The sequence below is a fragment of the Erpetoichthys calabaricus genome, chromosome 2 (assembly GCF_900747795.2).
Source record: "Erpetoichthys calabaricus chromosome 2, fErpCal1.3, whole genome shotgun sequence".
NCBI lineage: Eukaryota > Metazoa > Chordata > Cladistia > Polypteriformes > Polypteridae > Erpetoichthys > Erpetoichthys calabaricus.
Window position 1 is genome coordinate 32,996,268 of NC_041395.2, and position 25,515 is coordinate 33,021,782.

The 25,515-nt window shown below is 37.9% G+C and overlaps 1 protein-coding gene across 1 annotated transcript in view; it reads right to left on the reverse strand.

Annotated features, from left to right (window-relative positions):
- Positions 1 to 402: 402 nt before the first annotated feature.
- The window catches only part of LOC114643912 (uncharacterized), a 36,317-nt gene continuing 11,204 nt past the window's right edge, over positions 403 to 25,515 (reverse strand). Inside the window, exons 4-11 of the mRNA XM_028792266.2 lie at positions 23,836 to 24,141; positions 23,431 to 23,751; positions 19,947 to 20,261; positions 9,785 to 10,102; positions 7,415 to 7,741; positions 5,319 to 5,609; positions 3,236 to 3,384; positions 403 to 991 (exon numbers count right to left, since the gene is read on the reverse strand). Coding sequence (XP_028648099.2) covers positions 980 to 991; positions 3,236 to 3,384; positions 5,319 to 5,609; positions 7,415 to 7,741; positions 9,785 to 10,102; positions 19,947 to 20,261; positions 23,431 to 23,751; positions 23,836 to 24,141 — 2,039 coding nt within the window. The 3' untranslated portion in view covers positions 403 to 979. The remainder of the gene's footprint in view (positions 992 to 3,235; positions 3,385 to 5,318; positions 5,610 to 7,414; positions 7,742 to 9,784; positions 10,103 to 19,946; positions 20,262 to 23,430; positions 23,752 to 23,835; positions 24,142 to 25,515) is intronic.

A 25,515-nucleotide genomic window follows, 5' to 3' on the forward strand; every position in this document is an offset into this window, starting at 1 on the left:
TCTTAACTTAACTTCTCAGTCATTTTCTAGGCCAAGCAGTCTAATGACTGTAGGTCAGTGGTTTTCATTCCCATTCCAGTGAACGTTTGGAGAAAAAAATATTTTAATCACAGATGATTCAAGATAACCGCTCTGCAAACTGAAGTGAAGGAGATGTTTTGCTGGTTATCTGCTTTTTCCTTGATAAGCCTGCTTCCTATGTCAAAGCACTATTCCTGGATTCTTCTTCAGCAATCACTGCCAACTTGCTACAGATAGATAGATAGATAGATAGATAGATAGATAGATAGATAGATAGATAGATAGATAGATAGATAGATAGATAGATAGGATAATTCTGATGAATAATTAGTTTAAATGTGATATGGTAGGTAATTTAAAGATCCAGAAAAGAAGCACGCACAAAACCTTTAATTAAAGTTACAGATTACAAAAGATAACTTTTTGCAATCCACACTAATAGCTGAAATCAATCAGATAATATTATTAAACATGCTTTACAATGCACAAAATATTTTCTACAGTGCATCTGGAGTAAATTTTGATAAAATACAAAGCTAGAACACTTAATAAAGAAAATGGGTTTACACACATTTACAGCTTGTAAAATATCATACTGGATGTATGCTTTTTTCAATATTTTATATACAAATAGATAACTATTAATGTATGACTATGAATTATGATTTGACAAGGATATAATAATAAATGAAACATTGAACATTAAAAAAGTGTCTATGTTACATATCACAATAAATGAAGTTTCCCTGCCTGAATAAAAATATAACAGAGTGGGAAAAGCCTACAAAGTCCAAAAAAGGTTTTGCATTTTGCATGTTTTTCATGTTTTTGTTACACTCTTTATGGAAAGCTTGTGTTCAATTTAGGACTCATTTAATTTGAAAATTCTCTTCCATTTCCAATTCACTATTATAATCTTAGATTATTTTTCCTTTGTGTATATTTCCTACGGAGGCCTTCATTTACTAATCTGAAAAGGAAACAGAAGACAAAGCAAAAACTTAGAAAACAGTTCGACACATGAAAAAGAATATTGTCCAGTACAAACGATTCTGTATTAACCTTAATCTTTGTCAAATGGCAACCTTTACAAAAGTGAAAGACATATAAAATATATATTTTTAAGATATGTTACAACTTTTAGAAATATATTTTAAATACATTTATTGAATTACCTTGCAGTATTCTGAAATGTAATGTAAAGTATTTTTAAGTATAAAATGTGGATGATTTAGTAAGTGTGTATCAGAGGATGATGTTGATGAAAATGAAGAAAAATGAAAATGAAGTTGTTGACAGACACCCATCACATGCAGCGATTACATTCAGTAAATCAGATCCACATTGACCACTCCAGAAATTATTTTTTTCCCAGGGCTGTACAGCTTTTTCATTAAAAAAATGTATATAATATATTATATATATTATATATATATATATATATATATATATATATATATATATATATATATATATATATATATATATATATATACACACACAGTCATATGAAAAAGTTTGGGTACCCCTCTTAATTCTTTGGATTTTTGTTTATCATCAGTACTTAGTTGAGCCTCCTTTTGCAAATCTAACAGCTTCTAGACGCTGTCCTCCTATAGCCTTTGATGAGTGTCTGGATTCTGGATGGAGGTATTTCTGACCATTCTTCCATACAAAATCTCTCCAGTTCAGTTAAATTTGATGGCTGCCGAGCATGGACAGCCTGCTTCAAATCATCCCATAGATTTTCGACGATATTCAAGTCAGGGGACTGTGACGGCCATTCCAGAACATTGTACTTCTCCCTCTGCATGAATACCTTTATAGATTTCCAACTGTGTTTTGGGTCATTGTCTTGTTGGAATATCCAACCCTGCGTAACCTCAACTTTGTGACTGATGCTTGAACATTATCCTGAAGAATTTGTTGATATTGGCTTGAATTCAACTTTAACAAGGGCCCCAGTCCCTGAACTAGCCACACAGCCCCACAGCATGATGGAACCTCCACCAAACTTGACAGTAGGTAGCAGGTGTTTTTCTTGGAATGTGGTGTTCTTCTTCCGCCATGCAAAACACTTTTTGTTATGACCAAATAACTGAATTTTTGTCTCATCAGTCCAAAGCACTTTGTTCCAAAATGAATCTGGCTTGTCTAAATGAGCATTTGCATACAACAAGCGACTCTGTTTGTGGCGTGAGTGCAGAAAGGGCTTCTTTCTCATCACCCTGCCATACAGATGTTCTTTGTGCAAATTGTGCTGAATTGTAGAACAATGTACATATATACCATCTGCACCAAGAAGTTCTTGCAGGTCTTTGGAGGTGATCTGTGTGTTGTCTGTAACCATTCTCACAATCCTGCACATATGCCGCTCCTGTATTTTTCTTGGCCTGCCAGACCTGTTGGGTTTAACAGCAACTGTGCCTGTGGTCTTCCATTTCCTAATTAAATTCCTTACAGTTGAAACTGACAGTTTAAACCTCTGAGATAGCTTTTTGTAGCCTTCCCCTAAACCAGGAGACTGAACAAACAATCTTTGTTTTCAGATCTTTTGAGAGTTGCTTTGAGGATCCCATGCTGTCTGTCACTCTTCAGAGGAGAGTCAAAGGGAAGCACAACTTGCAATTGACCACCTTAAATATCTTTATATCTCATGATTGGACAGACCTGTCTATGAAGTTCAAGGCTTAACGAGCTCATCCAACCAATTTGGTGTTACAAGTAATCAGCATTGAGCAGTGACAGACATTCAATTCAGCAAAATTACAAGGGGACCCAAATTTGTGCACAGCCAATTTTTCACATTTGATTTAATTTCATATAACTAAATACTGCTTCACTAAAAAACTTTGTTCAGAAAACACCCCAGTACTCAGATGTTCCTAGGATATTAAAGACATATATATATATATATATATATATATGTCAGTGGTAATAAAAATTTTACAGATGTGGAGTTTTTCATATCTTTTTTGTAAGTGTCTAGGCTAATCTCTACAATCAGATTATTAGAAGTTAGCTGAGTATTGTTTTCAAACATTTTTTAAATAACTTTCAATCTGTTCCTGCTATACAGTTTTTTCTTTTTCGGCAAGTTTAGGTGATGCTCAGGCAAACTTCATGTTCTCTTGCATAAAAATAACAAAATAAAAACCTTAAACCTTAACACATGGAAGGATTTCTTTGTGTTCACTTCTCCAACAATATTTACCTTTATAACTGTGAGAAATGCACTATAGAGAAAAGAAACAAGGAACAGTATTATAAATGTACATGCAGTGTTCCAGATTCCTTGCAAATCATCTTCAGGAACAATATAAATGGTGCTTTCATCATAGAAGTATTCCTCTTTTACAATTTCTGAAAAAGGAAAAATATTGACATGTAAATGTTTAGATACATGAAACTGTCCACAAATGAATAGAAAGTAGCAGACGGGTTACATCATGCAGTAATGCTGTTGAATTGTTGCAGACCCTGAGAAATTTTCAAAGAAAAGTGAAACTTTTAGGTCAATTCTGTTAAGAGAAATTTAGACAAAAATTAGTAACAATGCAAAAATATTTATTAATTGTTGAATTTATACTTTTTTCAAATAAATAACATTTAACAAAGATCTATATTTTGAAAAAAAGTGCCAAGTTTTATGTATGATGCACGTAATCTCCAGATCAACATGTACAAAGTGAAAACGTCATGGAACACTGTGGCATCTCGCATGAATTGAGTCAGTCACAGTATAGATATTTACATAACGCTGGCAATCATTTATAAAATTCATTCCATTTTTAGAAAATATGAGTGACCATATGAAACACATTTTGATCATAGGAAACACAATTCATAATCAAACAAAGCTAGTTTTTCATCGCAGAATTGTACATTATTAAACAGATATTAATCATAATGATAACTTGAATTACTCTTGAAGTCCTTGTTCAAAACTTTACATACCCTTGTCTTATATATAAACGTCTACGCGTGGAAGTGTGTGTGTCTGTCCGGCCCGGAAGTGAGAGGTGGAGTCGGGGTAAAGGCTCAGCCTCCGAGAAAACAGAAAACTAAATGTCTGCGTGTGGAAATGTGTCTGTCTGTCCGGCCTGGAAGTGCGAGGCTACTACAGCATGAAGCACAGAGAGCCGGCAAGGCAGCCCCAAGTTAACGAGTCGGAGGAAGAAAGCGACTCTGTTGCCAAAGTAAAACCACCGAGAAAAGAGAGAAACTCTTACACAAGTGAGACAAGCACATCGGCAAAATGAAACCTAGAAGGGAGATGCCCAGAGTAGTTCCTTTCAATTACCTGACGTCTCTACATTTCAATTCTTTTCTGACAATTTCAATAGTTTCTAGGACCCTGGGCTTTTTAAAGCACGGGCCTACACAGCTAGTATAATATAAACCCTTGACACATATTTTTTGAAAGTCTCTACTAGTGTTGGGTTGTTACTAAAATTGTGACTAATAATAATAATAATAATGATCATCATCATCTTCTCCACTTCCTCTTTTCTGGTGCTGCACAACACAATATCAACACAATGTCGTCAACAAAAAGCCTACACCAGGGGATCAGGCTTTTATTGCATGACTCAAGACATCCATAACCAGATCAAAGAGTTAAGGACTTAAAGGAGATCCCTAACAGCCATTTGTGCCTTTTATTCCAATCACATTATTTCTCTCGCTGAAGTTCTCAACAGACTGTTCTTGGCTCGATTTTACGTTTTTCTAAGATTGACTGTCTGTTTCTCTGCTGTATCGTGAAACAGTGCATTGGCATCACAATCAGGTTGCTTGCCTTTTCTTCCACAGTCGCCTTCATCTGCTGATGTTTATACCTTTGATGTCAATGGCATCATTAGGTTGCTAGTAGACATCACTGTGTTGAACAATCTTTGTTAACAAAGCTCCAGAAGAAAACAAGAATCCTTTCTGTTAAAATATTCTTTGAGACATGTTAGCCAAAACAATGTGGAAGTGAGTCACCCATTACCTTAACCATCATGGAAAGTGGAGGACTTAATTTTCATTTGATATCATCTTTCCTTTACAGTGGGGTTTCCTTCATTTTGTCTCTTACCTTCATATTATGGTATACTGTAATGAACTGGCATGGAAAAGGAGTCAAGGTCGAAAAATACAGCTTGAGCCCTGACCAAGCCAGTGGTACAGTTTAGCATGTGCCTGATGTTCATCTCCAGAGTAATTGCTTACTTGGCGCTTAGAAGGAATGATTAAAGCAAGGCCTAAGTAACTCGGAGAGAACAACTAAGACATTCATTCTGTAACCTTACCTTGTTTAGATATATTCACTGAGAGGTTTGTATTTGTGGAGTTATGGACCACTGAGCAAGTATAAACCATACCAGGAAGCCATTCATTCTCCGAGAATTGGATTCTAGAGTTAGTAGTGAATTTTCCATCTTTTCCTTTTGATGGATGCTCTGTGGTGTAATTGAGGCTATCGCCTTTCTTTAAACTCCATTTAACTTGAATATCTTTTGGGCTGAAGCCATAAACCAAGCAAATGAGCTCTGTCTCAGATTGAAATATAACAGCTCGAGGACGAGTTGGGATGATAGGTTCTAAAGAAAAAAAGAATATCCATTATTAAAACTAGTAAACAGGAATAGTCTATGATGTTGAAAAATAAACCTACTTTAAAACATAATTCATCAAAAATCATCAAAAAGAGAGGACAGAATGTATGTTTCATTTTATTGCATTTTTAAAATTTCTTTAAAAATAAGGTTCAACAGAAAGATAATAATAATAATAATAATTCTATACATTTATATAGCACTTTTATTGCTACTCAAAGTGATTTTCATTGTGAAAGGGGAGCCACTTTAAACACCTCTAATGTGTAGCATCCACCTGGATGATGCAACGGCAGCCATTTTTCTGCTGTTATGCTCACCACACATTAGCTATGAGGAGGTGAAGTGGTGAGAGAGAGATAGCCAATTAGAGACAGGGGGTGATTAGGGGGCCAGAATGACTAGGCTGAGGTGAGCAATTTAGTCAAGACATTAGGATACGCTCTACTCTTTACGAAAGATGCCCAGGGATCTTTTATGACCTTGATTTTACATCTCTTCCAAAAGATGACACCATTTATAAAAATTATTGTCCCGGTCACTGCATTGGGATCCACATTTAGACCACAGGGTAAGCACCACCTGCTGGTCTCGCCAGCACCTCTTCCAAAAGCAAACCACGGTTTTCCTGGTTGGTCTCCCATCCAAGTACTTGTCAGACCTAAGCTTCAGGTGGATCACCTGTTCTGATGTGCATGTGGTATGACTGCTGGATGACATCCATCTACTTCAAGTAAGTCAGAGCAAAAACATATCCATCCATCCATTTTCCTAACCCACTTATCAAGAGTAGGGTTGCAAGACAGCTGGAGTCTCTCCCAGCAAACAAAGGACTCAAGGCAGGAACAATACATGGACATTTGTCCAGTCAATCATAAGGTGAACACACACGTCCACATTGCAGTGTAAGAGGAAACCCATGCCGACATGAAGAGAACCTACCAAAACATGCATGAATGGTAATCTTTAATAATGAATGAAGCAATTCATTCAAAATTGAATTTGCAGTGCTTTGCAAAAAAAAAATGTGAAACAAGTAAAATTCATGCCTTCAACATATATATTTTCATCTAATCTGCAGCCTTTCTCTCCACATGTAAAAGCATAGCTTAATTTATTTTTGTACATAGCATGAAATGCGTGGCATGGCTAGAGAGCACTTACTGTACCCACACTGCTAAAATCTATTGTCCTGGGTATGTGGCCACTGGCAAACACTGTAAAGATCCTGGCTTGGATCAGCTTAAAGTGTTAGGGAAAGTGAGTGCAAATAATGTCACCTCTGACTCCAAATGAGTGGAGCAAAGTGGAACACGAAGCATGAATGTGCAGGCTGACAACATATGAGACAGATGACGACATGTGGAGCAAGAAGGAAGCAGAGGAAGTTCAGGTAGAGTTGAAAGGTGGCCAAGAAAGCAAACTGTAGATTTGGGTGCAAAATAGCCCTTTCAAAGTAATATTCCTTGTTTTCAACTGCAAAAAAACTTTGCACAAAAACTAAAAACATTTGCAGTTTGCAATTGTGAAATTACATGTCAAAAAAATTTGAGGGGTAATTTCACAAAATTGTACACAAGCAAACTCTGCTGTTTCACTCATCACTTAATCTTTACTTTAATGTTCTTTTTAAGCTCACTACTAGTCAAGAACTCATTCCCAAAATAACATTCTGAAATGTTACTCTGTCCTTATCTCATTCATTAAATTACCACTCGAAAGTACAAAAATATGTTTATTCTGTTAAAGAAATGCTAAACAATGTCTCCTGAAAATGAAGCCATACTCACCAAACACATTTGTTATAGTTTCAGAAATCAGCTGGTTCTCAGACTCATGTCCTACTATGCAAGAACAGGAGCCCACACCCCAATGTGTTTTCTCAACTTGAAGTTTGCTGTACATGCTGTATGTCACACTTCCATCCATATTCTCAACAGCCGTAACCTCACTGTTGGAGTAATTGCTGGAACTGATTAAGGAATTGTTCCATTTCCATTGAACAAAGATATCAGGTGGGTAAAAACTGTTAATTAAGCAGACTAAATTAACATGACTGGAGCGGGACAGTTCTGCCTCTGAAGGCTCAAAAATTGTAATCTTTGGCTTCTTGGGAACTGAAAATCAAAAAAGAACAAACATTTAATTTTACCTAGAGTATGCTTTTTATAATATTAAACATTCTGGGAATTGTACATTATTAATTTAATATTGTATCACATACTATATTGTAATGTATGCTTTAGTACTAAGTCTCCTTCAAGAAGAATTATCAGGTGTGTCACACATTGGTGCTTGTGCATCATATTCTGGGCTCAAACCAAGCAGGTTATACCACTCATGAACACAAGGGGGTCCTGTCACTAACAGTCCTGTCTCTTTGTTCCTTAGCGCCAAGAAGATGCCCAATGCAGCTATATGATGCACACAGAGAAGATCCCATCCCTTCTGGTTGCAGCTTTACAAAAGCTGGCCAGACCCTGAAGGAAGGGCCATTTTCTTGGATTCAAATCTACCAGGATAGAGCTCCCAAAACTGGCCCACTCTAGGAGTGATCTATAGAAAGACTGCCTAAGAAGGCACATTTAAAGAGTAGAGGAATGGCATTTTTTGTTATTTTTATGCAGTGCCATCACACACAAGGTGTCATTTAAATGGGGTTGTCTGTTTGGCTCCCCAACTATTCCCTGGGACTTTGTCAAATCACTTGGGTGATTACAGGCCTAAACTAATGGATTTTCCATATATATATATGGAAATTGTCATTGATGAACTGTTCCTTAGCCTGGGTGAGGGAAACTGATAGACAGGCAACTTGGCAGGAGTGAGGAGAAGTTCTTTACCTGGCTGAGAGGACAATATGTTGGATTATTTAATGAATGTAGCATCTCAGTGAGGATGGTCAACATTTCTTTTTTTGGTCGAGAGGTCAAAAGAACTGGGGGGCAGTGGTAGACTTCCACCCATCTGCATGTCATTCCTCAGTACACTGGGTGGCCTCATCACTCTTGGTGAACCACATTTGGACACAAGAAGGAAGGCATAGGAGCTGTTTGAGGGAGGATCTCCTGTCCTTAATGATGTAATTGGTCACTTAACACTCACAAATTGTCCTTCAGAAGTTATTCACCCTTTTTAATGATTTTTGTTTATGCAAAATCTGTTTTTACTTTCACGTTAAAGGGTCCTGTTCTGTTCATTAGTGTCAAAGAAGTGCCATTGTGATTTAATGTTGTATAATAATAAAAGGAAAAAACTTCCAAAGAGGTAAATACTTTTTATAAGCACTATTATCTTCTTGCAACTTTAATTAATTAATTAATTAATTAATGATTTAATTAATTAATGATTTCCTAAATTTGCTTATTTTTGTCAGGGACACAAGGAGCTGGAATCTACTTTTGTAACCACAGGTGCAAGGGAGGAGGACACCTTGAAAAGGACACCCAATTATTAAAACAGTTTAAAGGGCAGACTCGGTTATAAGATGCACTCTGAACCCCCTGGAGGTTGTAGCAAAGGAGAGAGTTACAACAATTCTGCACATGCTCTCTGTGACACACTAATACGGAGAACTTTCAGCCAATTAGTTATTCAGCAGAAGTGTGTCAAGAAATGCTATGGAGTCTCCTTTATGCCAGCAGCAATAAACCTGTAAAGCACCTCAGTGGGACTGGGACAGCCAAGTTCAGAACTTCTCTTTCTTTTTAATATTCTTCTTTGTTCAGACCAAAGTATTTATTTATTTATTTAAATTACTGAAAAGCCAAATAGAGTTCTGTCTATCCATCTATTATATACTCCCTTTCCTATCTATCTATCTATCTATCTATCTATCTATCTATCTATCTATCTATCTATCTATCTATCTATCTATCTATCTATCGGCACTCATTCACCATTTGGCAAATGCAGTTTAACTATCAACCAAACAGCAAAGAAGCAAATCCTAGAAAAGGCATCCCTGCTGGGAATTGCAAACCACCCAATGCTGGTTTATGGGTGCCATCCTTCAGTTCCCCCTGTGCCACATTTCCTTTTTAAGTCAATTTGTCACAGTAATTCTATTTGTATATTCTTAAAGATTAGGAAAAATTAATATGACCATTTCATGTTTTGCAATTGTTCAGTGATTACTTTAGTTAGTATTACCTCATTACCTTTAACTTTGCTCACTTCATGTATTTGTTTCTCATTACATGGGAGTTTAACTTCACAGATAATTGTTTCAAACTTCTTCCAGGCATCTTCAATCTTTTCCAGTATGGATGTGGTGACCTCTGTACCATTCTCAAAAGTGTCTGATGTCTTTGTTTTTCCCATTTTTACTATTTTGTTAACCTTCCAGGTAACAGTGATACCTCCCAGGTCAGGGCCATATATCATACAAGTTGCATTTAAGCTTTTGTTATGGAAATCATCTTCAATTGAAGGCCGAACAAGGTGAACCACAGTGTTCAGAGATGAGTTTCTTAAATCTGAGAAAAACACATAAAAAGCGATACAAAGTTATGAAGTAATTCCATGTGGAATTTGTTTTTTAATGGTTTATAAGAAAATCAGTTAAAACAGAAGCAATGATGTGATCAAAAGATATCTGTTATATAATAAAACACTAAGGTCCGTGTACCCTGACCCTTAGAGCAATCTGATTGGTCATTGGTCTGATTCCATGCTAAGCGTATACATGGAACATATGTTAGTAATGGTGACACAGACTCAGTCTTCCTCACATTTCCTTTTCCCAAAATCCTCAAAATGCTCCCCAAACATGTGTGTCTGGCAATACCAACAGAAGGTGGGAGATGTTTTGTTGAAGAAGCTAAAATCTATGCATCAGTACAAATTAATAAAAAAAATGATAATAATAAAAATAGTAATATCTACTGTTGATCTTTGAAGTTGGCCAAAGTATTTTTTGCAAGTGAATATGCTCTGTTTGCCAGTTACTTTGTTTGACAAAAATGTTTCTGTAAATTTGCTGTGTAGCTACCTTAGACAAACTTTTTTTTTCCCAGCTCCCCATGATTCTTTGTGAGGCCAGCATGACATTGTAGAACTGTAGTAGCCATGTTATATGGGGATGTCACTACCTGATCACTTATGCATACCACAAACATACTCCATCTCACATTTTACATCACATCCCAATCAGCTCTGCACATGCGTGATGTCACTGTCTGCTATGTATTCCAGCTAGATTTACATTTAAGGTGTACACTACCTGACCATAAAGAGAATAGATTAGGCCATTCGTCCCAACAAGTTCATTCATCCTAAACACCCAGATTGTCCAAAATAAGTTGAGATCCAATGGTCCCTAAAGTCCTGATCTCCACCACACTACTTGGTCGACGGTTCTTAGCGTGAAGAAAAACTTTCTAACATTTGTTTAACATTTTCTCTTAACAAGTTTCCAACCATGCCCCCATGTTCTTGTTGTAGAATTAATTTTAAAGTAACAAATCGGATGTACTGTTCTAATTCCTTTCATAATTTTAAACACTTCAATCTTGTCTCTTCATAATCTCTGCTTCTTAAACTGAACAGGTTCAGCTCTTTCAATCTCCCCCCACAGCACTTATCTCTTACTCCTGGAATAAGACAAGTTACTTTTCTCAGAACTTTCTCAGGCGCTGGTATACCTTTTTATAATATGGAGATCTAAACTATTCACAGGTGAGGCCTCACTAGCGTATTATATAACTAAAGTGTAACCACCCTCGACTTGTACTCCACACATCATGATGTATAAACAAACATCCAATTAGTTTTTTAATTGCTTCTGTACATTGTCTTGATTTAGGTAGTGACGAGTCACTATGACTCCCAGGTAATTCTCATAACAGGTATTTTCAAGTTTCAGACCTCCCAATGTGTATTCAAATCTAACAATTTTAGACTTACATAAAATACTTTACATTTACTTACAATAAATTTAGTCTGCCACATTTCTCGTGTGTTCCTGCTGAATTAAGCATAATTATGCTCCTTGCTATTAGGCGCAGATCTGGTACTGACAGGGATAGCCCCCAGGTATATAATTCTGATCTGTTGCATCACATGCTCTGCCAGAACTCTGAAGCTGAAACAGAGAATTGCTGGCACAGAGTACCACAGTAGGGCAAAGCGATCCTTGAGTCTGTGTGCCGGATCAATATAAAGAAAGTGGATGTGGGCTGAGTGCATGCATAATTAGCCATGCTGTGTGGAAGCAGTCAAAATAAGTCTTAAGGGAGCCAGGACTTTGCTCCTCCCAGAGCCAGAAAACATATGGGACTCTGTTAAAAAAATATTTACTACTTTTTACAAGGCTTTTTATCATTTTGATTAAAGGAAGAAGTGCAAAGCATCTGCACAGATAGATAGATCAGTAACAAAAAAGATATGGCAGATGGAACAAGTGAGTCCCATGCCATTGCTTTATGGCATAGCCAATTAGTGCCACAAGAAATGGAACTTTGTGAGCACAATGGCATTTTCTTTACTTATTGCTAGTTTGTGATCATTTGTTGTATTTTCTTTGTGGTTGACGTTCTTCTGCGTCCTTTGTTATTTGAGGTATAGTAGCAGAGTAGTTAGCACTGCTGTCTCATAGCTCAGGCCACATTTTTGGCCACAATGATTGGTCCAACATAGTTGGAAGATGCTTCCCTACCACACAGGGACAAATAAAACAACATTGCACCATTATAATCCACTCAACACTAGTTCAGTTCCTCCTTCCCCTTTGACTTTAATGCATTTTACGAAGTTCAGCAAAATTACCAAACATTTACATGATTTTGCCAAACTCATGAAACTAGAACTCATCACTAGTAATAACATAAGTACACAACAAAGTTAACTCAACTTAACAGAACATACAATTTTAAAGACTTCCTTAACTCACTCTCTAGAGGAGCTGGAGCCTACCCCAGCAAAACTGTACATAACACAGCAATTCTGGATGTGGTGCCAGTTTTTCTTAGGACTCACTCAAGTACACACGCTCTCAAAGGCAGAAAAAACACACTCATGGCGTTGAGAATGTACAAAGAAAAACGGGATGAAAATAATCTACAAAGAAATGTGGACAAACTGCAGACTCTGTACAGGCATGACATGCTTGATCAGTGAGCACTAACAATTCTACTACCCTTAATATCAACATTCCTAAAATTAATAAATACACGTTAATGCAAAAATCATAATGGATTTTCAACCAAAGAGCAGTCCAAATGCATGTAGCATTGTCATTAGATTAGAACAAGAAGATTTGATTATCCTTTTCTGAGAGAACCTAGCTGTGTATGTGTAGTAAGGTGGTCCTGGAGGTCCACTTTTAAAAGTAAAGGTGCCTACGTGGGTCTTCAGAAGGATGTCATAGGGGAACCATTTTTGGTTCCAGAAAGAACCTTAATTCCTTTTTAATCTGTAACAGGCTCCATGCAGTAGATAACCATGAATAGGTGGTAACAGCTTGGTGAAATACCAATGGCTCATGATTTTAAAAAGACTTTTGCTGCATACAATACCATAACTAGGGTTTCTTAATCTGTTAGTGTCCTGCTAGATTGCTTACCATACATTAAAGATTTCAGGTTTTTTGTACTTATTAGGAAATTTTTCAAAAAACAAAGAACCAACTTCATATGCAAAGAACTCTTCTCAGAATGAAATGGTGCTTTGTCAAGCAATAGTTCTATGAGGAACCATACAACCCAGTAAAGACCATAAAGAGCCATTAAAGAACCAGTAGTTTTAAGAGTGTAGGCACAAGTACAAGCATCAATGAATTCATAAATAAGATAATATATCTTGAAATTTGTCCGCTCTTCTAATAGTAAGTAAAACAGGGATGATAACACTATAATATTTGGAAGAAGAAAACATTTGCAGTATTGTTTATAGCAATTTTAACTTCTGGATGATCTTTAGTGGAAGACAGACATTGGCAATATTTAAGACATGATGATATGAACCATGTACCTCAATCAATGACAAAAATAGTCTAATTTTGGAAACTTTTCAAAGCTAGAAAAATTATGTTTTGCAGATAGTAGTATTATAGACTATATACTATAATCCGAAGAAGAAAGTGAATAAGATCAGTTTTGATCATAAAACATAAACAGAGTGGACAAAGTAGTAGGAAAGCCATAAACAGTGATTTGATAACACCAGCCTTATTTATCTGGACAAATTAAAATAGTTTCTTTCTACATTGCTGTCTAACGATTGAGCTTCAATAGTAAATTAACATAACGTTGAAAGGACACACTGTACTGATACTAGAATTTTGCTAATGGGTAACAAATACAGGATATGACACTTTGATTCCTCAGACGACCGTGCAGTGTAATCTGTGCTACTGAAATGCTGGAGATATTAAAAGTTGCAAATAATCAGGCCGCTATGAAAAAGTCAAGTGTCTTCGAGTGGAATAAGAGATTCAAGAAGGGGAATGAAGATGTGAACAACGGCACCAGAAGTGGATTGCAGTGATATTTTCATAACGAAAATGAGAACTAAAACTAAAAATATTGATTTTAGTTTCACAAGAACGAGAACTGAAATTAAGGCAAACAGAGAAACTAAAACTAAATAAAAATAAAAATTAGTGATATGTGAACGAACTAAAATGAGAACGAAAATTGAGTAAAAACGAAAAAAACAGCAATAGTATTTTCGTTCAATCCAGTTCAGTCACCCTGAGCGTTCAGTTACGTTGCGCTGTTCACTATGCGGTGATCTTGCACATTGGGCTTACTATAGTCACGTGGTGCAACTTCCATAAAGGACCGTTGTTTGTTTGTTGAGTACATTTAGTTTGTTGGGTTGAAGCAGTAAGCACGTGTGGTTCCCGATGGCAAGTTTTGCACAGATGTTTGTGGGTAGAAAGCAAGAAAGTAACATGTGGAAATAATTTAATTACAGCACAGATGATAATAAAAGCAAATGTAGCATGCGAGAAGAAGAAAAGAGTCTCGGAGTTTCAGTGCAGGACCAGCTGGATCAGTACTTAGTGTAAGTCCAGCACTTCTCTGGCACCAGGACGGCACTTCAGTACAGGGACGTGCAATTTTGTGAATGTCCTGATCAAATATAAGGGAGAAATGCGAGGTGCGACGAGACAAGCCTCACCTCACCTCAGACTGCGCTCTCCCTCACACAAGGGGTTGATGCATGCAATTGGCACCTGCCTGTTGCTGTCTCTCTGTATGTCACCAATATAAAGTTTGCAGACATGTTTATTATACACCCTGACTTTCCACAGTCTGGCTAATATCTTTAATGAATGTGTGTGAAATGTTTAGTTTTGATGATCGGACATAAAACCGCAGTGAAAAGGCACAAGGTGAGGCAGACAGTACTGTGACGTACAGAAGGGGGTGCATGTGAGCCCAACAGGTCCTCTTTGCTGCTGTTCTTCTACGCAGATGCACCAATAAGTTAGCGATATCAGAAAGTCAAGGGCACTGCAGCGGTCCGTTTATTTTTATTTTTTCTTCCAACTTCAAAATGTAAGATTAAGACTTTTAAAACTAAAGGAAAACAAGGAGGACATTTACAAGAAAGTGCCGGAGATTTTTGTGGAGGATAGGCGCATGGACTTCATTTACAAATAAAGGTAAGACCATAAATGGTTTTCAATTTTATAAAAAATGGGATCAGACTAAGAAAAAAATCCAATATTTAAAGACTAAATTTTGACCTTAAATAAAATATTTGTTTGTTTTTCTTGTTATCCTTTTGTTGAACAGTCTGTATTAAAATTGATTAAAGCATAAGAATTAAAATCTTTTAAAAACAACTAAATATTTCATTTAAGATCAAAATTGAAATCCGTTTTTTGTACACCACTCTATACTTTCATTTGTTTTGAATGAGTATGAATTGTGAAATTGCAATGGCAAATTTAGAACATATGGAGGGTGCAGAACAAATACGCTCTCTCCGTTCTCTCTCACCACTATAAATGTAACGTTCTTTCTTAGCCAAATATGTATGTAAAGAATGCTGATGAGATATTAAACATAACCAGTAGTCAATGTGCATGCTGACTGCCAATCGAATAGTGAATAAGATATGGGTTCATATATTTGTAAATCTGATTCTGAAGGAGTCAGTGCCTCACGAACCTCAGCGCATGTCACTGCTTCAATACTGGCAGCAGGAATCGTCAACATACAGTCTGCTGGCGCCAGTGGCCGAGGACCTCCTCTGTGCACCTGCATTACAGACGCTCGTCAAGCGAATATTTTGACTGTTAGGCTATCTGTGCAATGTCGTTGCAGCATGAACAAATCTCTCAAAATGCTTGTTTGTTTAAAGCTTAACAGCAATGTGCTTGCACAGACTGGTTTCTTGGGTTCAAGTTCAAGTTCAAGTACTTTATTGTCATTGTGTAACACAACAAGATTACTTTTTGTGACAGCCCCAAGGTACATTTAAAAAAAGTCAACTAATTCCAAATATGTTGTATACAGTGTTAAGTGATCAAGTAACCAGAACAAATTATTATTGTTCAAAGTACAGCAGCATAAATTGTTATTGCACCTGTTAATGAATAGTACATTACATATTCTATATTGTATTACATTAGTATATTGCACATTACCAGTAGAGCTTATTGCACATGTTCAATTAAAAATGATCTCAGACTGAGGAGATTCAGAGTTCAGAAAGTTTATGGCAGATGGGAAAAACCTATTTTTTAGTCTGTTTGTGCGTACACGGATTGACCTGACGGGAGGAGCTCAAACAAAGAATTTCCAGGATGAGTTTTGTCCTTGAGAATGTTTTTGGCCCTTCTCACACAGCGAGTCTTATACAAGAGTTCGAGTGATGGCAGTTCAATCCCAATAATGGCCTCTGCTGTTTTTACGACCCGCTGCAGGGCTTCTTTAGCAGCCTTGGTGCAGCTGTTGTACCAGGCCATCATGCAGTTGGTTAAGATGCTCTCTATAGTGCATCTGTAGAAATGAACCAGCAGCTTCTGGGGGAGGTCAGCTCTCCTTAGCTTTGTGAGAAAATAGAGGCGTTGTTGTTCTTTGCCTATTATAGCCAAGTTGTTGTCAGCCCAGGACTGGTCCTCTGAGATGGTGACTCCTAGAAACTTAAAGCTGGAAACTCTCCCCACGGCATCTGCATTGATCGTTATCGGATTGTGATTGGTCTTTTTAGTGGTCCTAAAGTCCAGAATAACTTTTTTTTGTCTTTTTGGTATTTAAGACCAGGTTGTTGGTGTTGCACCATGCTGTCAGATTCTGAACCTCACCATAATGTTCCAACATCCATCCATCCATTTTCCAACCCGCTGAATCCGAACACAGGGTCACGGGGGTCTGCTGGAGCCAATCCCAGCCAACACAGGGCACAAGGCAGGGAACCAACCCACCGCAGGACACACACAAACACCAAGCACACACTAGGGCCAATTTAGAATCACCAATCCACCTAACCTGCATGTCTTTGGACTGTGGGAGGAAACCCACACAGACACGGGGAGAACATGCAAACTCCATGCAGGGTGGTCCCGGGAAGCGAACCCGGGTCTCCTAACTGCGAGGCAGCAGCGCTACCACTGCGCCACCGTGCCACCCTATGTTCCAACATTGATGGATTAAAAGCCAGAAGTCTACATGACCATCATCATCAAGTCCTTCTGCGAGAACCCTAAAGACAAAGAGGACTATTTCATTTATGTTAGGTAAAATGCCCAGAGGGGACTGGGCGGTCTCGTGGCCTGGAACCCCTACAGATTTTATTTTTTTCTCCAGCCGTCTGGAGTTTTTTTTTTTTTTTTTCTGTCCTCCCTGGCCATCGGACCTTACTCTTATTCTATGTTAACTAATGTTGTCTTATTTTAATTTCTTACTTTGTCTTTTATTTTTATTTTCTTCATTATGTAAAGCACTTTGAGCTACTTTTTTTGTATGAAAATGTGCTATAGAAATAAATGTTGTTGTTGTTGTTGTTCTGACCACTGAGATAAGAACAGAACAACACCAAAACAGAAGTTGAGGCTGAAATGTCTTTAAGATGTTGGAGCAAAATGTCACAAACATCCTTGTCAAAAGCAGCTTTCATAAAAATTGTAAAATTGTTGCAGTGTGAGCAGGCACTTTGTTTGCAGTCTTCCAAGTTTGTTTTTCAGGAATACACTCTACTTTCACATTGCTTTTTGCAGTGTTTTTATCTCAGACCCCACCAATCAGGTGTATTGTTTTCAGGTTGGTAACAGACTTTTTTGAACTCTCCATTTATTCTATTTCCATGGATTTTCTTGAAGTGTCTAACATGCTAGTATTTTCTACCAATATTTACACAATAGACCAAACGTCTACTGTACATACAAAGTTGATTATATTCACAAACCATAAAACACATTGAAAGATCAACTGCCAAAACATATAGTACATAAAATTGCCTTTTATAATTGTGACATTTAAAACAATGCACCTATCTGCTGAAAACTGCTGTAACTGTTGTACTTTAGCTCTGATTAAAGCAACCAAAGATGGCACAAAAAATAGGCCTGCTCAGAGAACATTGCAAGCACCTAAAACAACACCAAATGCAACACAATGTCACCAAATCAGCACACTAATTAAAAGAGTGAGCTCAGTTATGGAATGCACTCTGGACCCCAAGGAGGTCCTAGGGAAGGAGATAAAATTAAGGGTGGAGTGGTGGCTCTGAGGCTAAGGATCTGTGCTGGTATCCAGAAGGTTGCAGGTTCGAATCCCCATCACTGCCAAAAAAGATAACCTACTCTGCTGGGCCTTTGAGCAAAGCCCTTAACCTGTAATTGCTCCAGGGGCGCTGTACAATGGTTGAGCCTGCGCTCTGACTCCAAGGGGTATGCGAAAACCAACAAATTCCTAATGCAAGAAATTGTATAAGGAGAAATAAAGAACAAACAAAACCGAGTACCATTATGAACAATGCTGCACTTCCTCTCTCTGACACACTAACACTGAGGGCTTTCAGCCAATTAATCATTCAGCAGAAGTGTGTCAAGAAACACTCTCAGGGGGCTCCTTTATACCAACAGCAATACATCTGCGTAATGCCTCACTGGGACTGTTTTCCTTTCTTTTTAATTTTGTTGCTTTGTAGTCATACTGGTGTGTGTTGAGACCAAAGTGTTTATTTATTTATTTATTTATTTAAAGAGCTTCTGTTAAAAGCCATATGTCTCCCATAGCATCGCAATTCACAATTGAAAATATTGAGCGTGGAAATCTGTTTACAGGAGTTGCCTGTGGGATAGATGCAAATGTCCCTTTCGGCAGGCAGTTCGCCATCATCTCCGACGAAAATCGCTGCAATATCGGTGTGACATGTCGGGGCATTGTATCGTCATAAATCCTGCCTAGGGTTTTCCTTAAAAACCATTCATAGAGATGCTGTTAGATTGGACTGAGTGTTTTAATGCATGTGTTTGTATGATTTAGCGAAGGGGTTGATGGTTCTGAGCATGGAATCTAGCTGGAGAAGTAAATTTCGCTGCATGCAGAGTTTGCTTTATTTTTTAAGCGTACTTCAGTAGCTTGCGCTTGTGTCAAAAACATAAAACTGTCCATATCCTGGAGAGGTAGAAGTGTTAGCGTATAGTAGAGAGATTTGCCCGTGTATTTTAAAACAGTATGGTCCGTGGCCAGGAGGTTGAGTTATCTGTGCACCCATGGAAGCAAACGCTAGAGAAGAGTTGTATTCTCGAATGTGTTCACGATAATTTTCTGATGTTTGCTGTGCAAGAAGCTGTTATAAAGACACAGGAGCCGCAGGCAGCATGGGGAAGGGTTTGGAAGAGGACGAACAGAAATCGAGAAATGCCGTGTCAGCTGTGTGTGAGCGGGACTGGTTTTGAAGTGGAAGCAGGACGAACCAGAAGAGAAATACATATAAGAGATACTAACTGTGTAAGCCTGTCCTGTAAAAAGCATGGGGTCCTAGAAACTTTTGAAATTGTTAGAAAAACAAATTGAAATGTAGAGATGTCAGGTAATTGAAAGGAACTACTCGCCATCACCTCGTAGGAGGATTCCTGTTGCCTCGCTTGTGTATTACCAGCGGGAGGAAAAGTAAAAAGGGTACTGTTTTGCTGATGTGCTCACCTCACTTCTGCATTTGCTGCTAAGTGAGTGACTCTTTCTTTGGAGGTTTCGTTTTGCCATCGTGCTGGCCTCGCTTGCGTATCCTCAGAGGTGGAGCCCTTACCCCAACTCCACCTCTCACTTCCGGGCTGGACAGACACACACATTTCCATGCGTGGATGTTTATATATATATATATAGCATTAATTCTAGTTACAACATTATGGGGACTCACCTGTGCATTTACTGATGCTCTTACTCACGGGTTTCCCCAATTTCCCTTTTGCTTCACACCTGTACTCGTGTCCCATCTTCCATTCAGTGTCTTTAACTATGAGCTGGCTAATCTGATTGAAGAGCCCATCTTGACTCATTGTCTGCTTGAAGGTCGTCACCCCCTTATCTTCAGTCTGGTCATCTTTATACCACTTGATAGTCATGTCTTTGGGGCTAAATTCAGAGACCATGCACAGGAGTCTTCTTTCTTCTGAAGTACCTTCACTTTTGGAAGCTACAAGAATAATTTTTGGTTCCACATTTTTGAACGATGCTGCAAAGAGTAAAATTAAAATTTCAAATTAAAATACCAAGTTAACTTGAAAAGCAAGAATTTACATTTCTGAAAAGAAAGATTGATGAAATAATAATTTGCTTAATACGTAAACAACAAACTGGACTGATGTCACAACACAGTGGCACTGTTTAAGCAGGGCCAGAGCAATCGGTTCTTGCTAAGGAGACTCAGGTCTTTTGATGTATGGAGTAAGCTGATGGAAATGTTCTACCAGTCCATAGTAGCCAGTGTGTTGTTCTAAGCTGCAGTCTCCCAGGGAAGCCAACTGAGCTCAAAAGAACCACAATGCCTGAATAAACTTATCAGGAAATTCTTCAACCCAGGGTGAACACTGGTCACACCGGAAAGTGATGTGGAAAAGAGGATGATGGTAAAATTGGATGCCATCTTGAAAAATACCCTCCATCCCCTCCAGGAGGCGCTCTCTTGGAGCACTTTTAGCCCCAGGCTCATTCCACCATAGTGTGCTAAGAAGTTCCTCGGGGCGTCTTTTCTGCCCATTGTTATCATACACTTCAATACTTCCTCCCAATGTACTTATTAAATTTATTTTGATATAACATTTTGAAATCTCTACACAATATTTATTTATTTATTTTACTAATCAATTGATTGATTGATGGCTTGGTTGTACTATTTGCCTGTCATATATGTGAAGGGGTGTCTTCCAGGCTAAAGGCACAACCTTACTTTGCCCACGGCCTATAGAACTATAGTGGATTTAGAAATGATTTAGACCCCTTCACTTTGTGCACACTTTATTAAATTGTAGATTTAATTTTAAGTGGATGCATTTGCCATTTTGCCCACTCATTATTAACCCACAATGATAAAGTGAAAACATGTTTTTAGAAATGTTACTTCCATACTAGTAAATTCAGTAGTAAATTATATGATGTCATACACACGGGAGTCAGGAGCTTCGTACACATAATCATTTCAAGGTAACAAGATGGGCCTACCAGATGGGTGAAACAGCTTTCCTCACAATATGAGATTCCCTCCTTACAGTGGAAGAAAACCAGATAAAAGACGCCTGACGTCATATCCTACCCGAGCCTCACCTCTTCCGCTTGACCAGAATAAAAAGATAGATAGATAGATAGATAGATAGATAGATAGATAGATAGATAGATAGATAGATAGATAGATAGATAGATAGATAGATAGATAGATAGATACTTTATTAATCCCAATGGGAAATTCACATTATTCAAATGTGAATTTGGAAATTCACATCACAAAAAGAGCGATGTTCCTAAGCAGGATGTCATTTAATCCAAGGAACTTGGAGAGACAACTTGCTCTTTCAGTTCTCAATACACCCAGAAGTGGGTACCATCGCTCTACTCTTTACTTTAATAGAGCAGAAAGTTCTGTCAGTTTATTTTCTGCGCTTCAACTCTTACATTTTTGTTATTTCTTGCGTTAAATATGGTACTGTCAGGCAAAACCCCAAACCTTCATTTGCTTATCCTATTTTTTATGCACAATATGCAATGATTATGGCTGTTTAGCATTCATCGGGCAAGCGTCCTGGTCAAACGCAACACACTACATAGCATATAATGTGCTAAACATAACACTTAATGTCGCAGTTTCAAGAAATCTTGTATTTCAGTGATGGTAGGTATACAGTTTATTTTAAACTGTCAAACTTACTAATATAAGAATGCTCAAATGAATTAATTTTCCATTCAGACTTTTTTCTCCTTTAAGCTCCTGCCCTGAAGTGCCTCCCTTTAAAGATTTTTTCCTAAACCTGAGTAAATAAGTAAAACTGTGTTTTGCTGGTCCTACCATTCTGTTCTAATACTCTGCCACTGCCATGGGCCTTCAAACAAAATCTCCCCATTTTGCAGACCGATCCTTCCACGGCTGCCTTTTGTCCTTATCATCCCTTCATCTCCTTCTGACAAACACCTAACCTACACAAACTTCTCATCTGCAGATCACTTCATACAGGACAGTCACATTCCTTACCAGGCACTTGGAGCTGTAACAGTGGGTTGCTGTATCAGTTCCAAATATGTCACCAAAATACTCTTGTGTCTGGCTCCTCTAGTAAATTCAATATTAAACCATAGACCTCTTTTCAGTCTGAAACTCAAATTTATTGCATTTGATGTAGGAAATATCCAGCCATCTTCATTGATGATAGAGGGTGACGGCTAGCAGACCGTTTCAGGGAGCGTATTTGAGCCATTAAAATGAAAGAACTTATAAGGCCTATTGCAGTCACCTTCACATGCCTTGGTCACAGCCACTCTGAACTCTGTCTCTCTGTGTTCTTTCACAGAGCTTCAGAGACACTTTTCAAAGAAAAACCGGAACACGCTAAGCTCATTCTCACCCCGGGTTCATACATTTCTCCAAGTCTTAAAGGGCAATTAACTTTTTAATTTCTCCCATCATCCTCACCTTTTCTCATTTCAACTGGCCTGGCTTTGCTTCCTCCTAACAATCTTTTTACCTTCTTTTTTATTCTGTTCCATGCCTGATGAAGGCCATAGAGCCAAAATGTTGTGTCTTTAACTTCCTTTTCTTTTCAGAATGGAACTAACTTTTAACCCTTTTCCTTTACTTATCCAAAATCATTACCTATTTCTATGATTTATTAAGTCGCTACTCCTGATGTTGTTTTGATTCCTTTACATAAACCATGTTTTTGCCTTACTTCAAATTTCAGATTGAAAAGGATAACAAGACACACTGATGTCGCCAATTGAGACTAACCAATGAACCTATCATGTGCATCTTCGGGATGAAGGAGGAACGCCAGAACATCCACCCAGTCATTGAAAGAACCTGCTAACTCTACACAGATGATTAGGTGTGTGAGCCAAACCCTGAAAGCCGGACTTGTGACACAGCAGTGATCAATCTGTTTTAGGGTTACAGGTGGCTATGAAAGGCAGAAACAGTATGGAGTCTGTTTACACACTCACTCACACCAGGGCCAATTTAGACTTATTAATCAAACTAAGTGGCGCATCTTTGTGGATACTAATACACTCCTTAATAAAGAATAATGTATGAAAGATGTGATTCAGCTCTACTTCAGTGTTTTTATATTACAAGCAAACAATACAAAAAAAAAATGTGTGAATATTTGTTTTATACATTTAGTGGAAAACTTACATACCAAAAAGATTTGAAGGAGAATCAACTCTCTTCCACTCATTTGAATAATAATGATTGACCATACAAGTGAATGATGCTGCAGTCTTCAGGTCTTCTTCATTGATTTTGAGCCTACTGACCATTGAAAAGACACTTCCATTTTGGACAGGACAATCATTGACAAACTGTGTATTGGAAACATCTGTTTGGTTCTTTATCCATTTGACGCTAATATCGCTGGGGAAAAAATTTGTAATTATGCAGATCAAATCAGCTTTGCCCTCAGTCAGATCATATTCAGGAGGCCTCATGATTTTCAGTATTGGTTCATTTATGTTGGATACTGTACAAAGAAAATGAAAGGAGCTTGTTAATGTTTGTCTAACTCCACAAAGGTTTAACATTTATTTAGTTAACTAAAATGTACCTTTTTTCATTTTCTTGGTTTCTTTCAAACTACATGCATCGCTCACATGACAGACAATTTCATTGCCCTGCTTCCAGTCCTCTGAAATATCCAATTTGCTCCAAACAGTTTGTGTTCCATTACCATTATCTATTGGATTCACAGTTTTAAGTGGAGTGCGATCAGCAGAACCCACCGTCCATGAAATGACTACACCATCTAAGTTGGGACCAACTACTGAACAGGTTGCAGTTAACTTGTTTGGTGGTTCCTCAAAGTTTGGACCATCAAGGTATACCACTTGCTTCACCTTTTGTCTGGTGTCATCTGAAAGTGAACATGAAAATCAGTCAGCTTTTGTGTTTTATAGCATCTTTCAAGGAATACGTCATTACAGGATAGCTTATACAGCAGCCCCCAAAATAATGAGTCGTTTATCCAGTTTGTCCAGTTAAGGATGGAAGTTCAGTAAAGCTAAAATCAACATTAAGCGAGGAAAGAGGATCTGAAAATTACGTTAGTTTTTTAAATTTAAGTATTATGCCATGTATAAACAAACGGTACAAAGACATATAACTTGCACATCTCCCCATGCAAACAAAAAGACTCAGGCACAAAACTATACTATCTATCTATCTGTCTGTCTGTCTGTCTGTCTTACATATTTAAACGTCTACACATGGAAGTGTGTGTGTCTGTCTGTGTGTCTGCCAGAAGTGAAAGGTGGAGTAAGGGCTCCAACTCTGAGGATACTCAAGCAAGGCCAGCATGTCGGCAAAACAAAACCTCCGAAGAGAGAGTCACTCACTTAGCGGCTGTTACAGAAGCCAGGTGAGCACATCAGCAAAACAAAACTTCCTGGGAGAGAGAGACGCCCAGAGTAGTTCCTTTCAATTACCTGACATCTCTACATTTCAATTTTTTTTTCTGATGATTTCAATAGTTTCTAGGACCCTGTGCTTTATACAGCACGGGCTTACACACCTAGTATATTATACAGGAGGTCCTCGGGTTACAACGTCTCGACATACGAAGTTTCGAGTTTACAACACTCACTCCCATAAAAACTTTAAAAAAACTGAAATGTGAGTGTTTCGGCTTATGCCATTAGCGTCGTACTTACAGACTACATGGGCGAACTAGTTTGGTTGCGCGCGGTGGAAGCACGCAGCGGTTAGGTGAGAGAGTTGGCGAACTAGTTTGGTTGCACGTGGCACAAGTGTTCCATTTGTGTTGCTTTGTTTGATGACTTTTTGGCCCTTACCATGGCTCCTAAACGAAAGTCAGAGTCTTCAGATGGTAGTGTTTCGAAGAAGAGGAAAGCCATCACGATGGAAGTGAAATTAGACATTGTAAAGAGATCAGAAGGAATAAAGGTAAGGAATTTTTTTACACTCATTTTTGTCATTTTTTCTGTTACTACAGTACAGTGCACAGTACAGTATATTTATGTCCTTTTCCTTTTTCTGTGGCTTAGTTGTGTTTTTAAGTTCTAGATTATGATTTTGCAAATGTGTTAGGATAGGTAAGTGACTTAGGCTAGGGTTACATCACTGTTGTAGGAGCGGAAATGTATCGTAACCCGAGGACCCCCTGTAAATATTAATGGATATGAATGGACTGGCACCATGGCTGGGATGGAAGGTATTGGTTTACCCAGGAAGGAGGCTGCTTTTATGAATGGTCCGTCAGCAGCCAGTC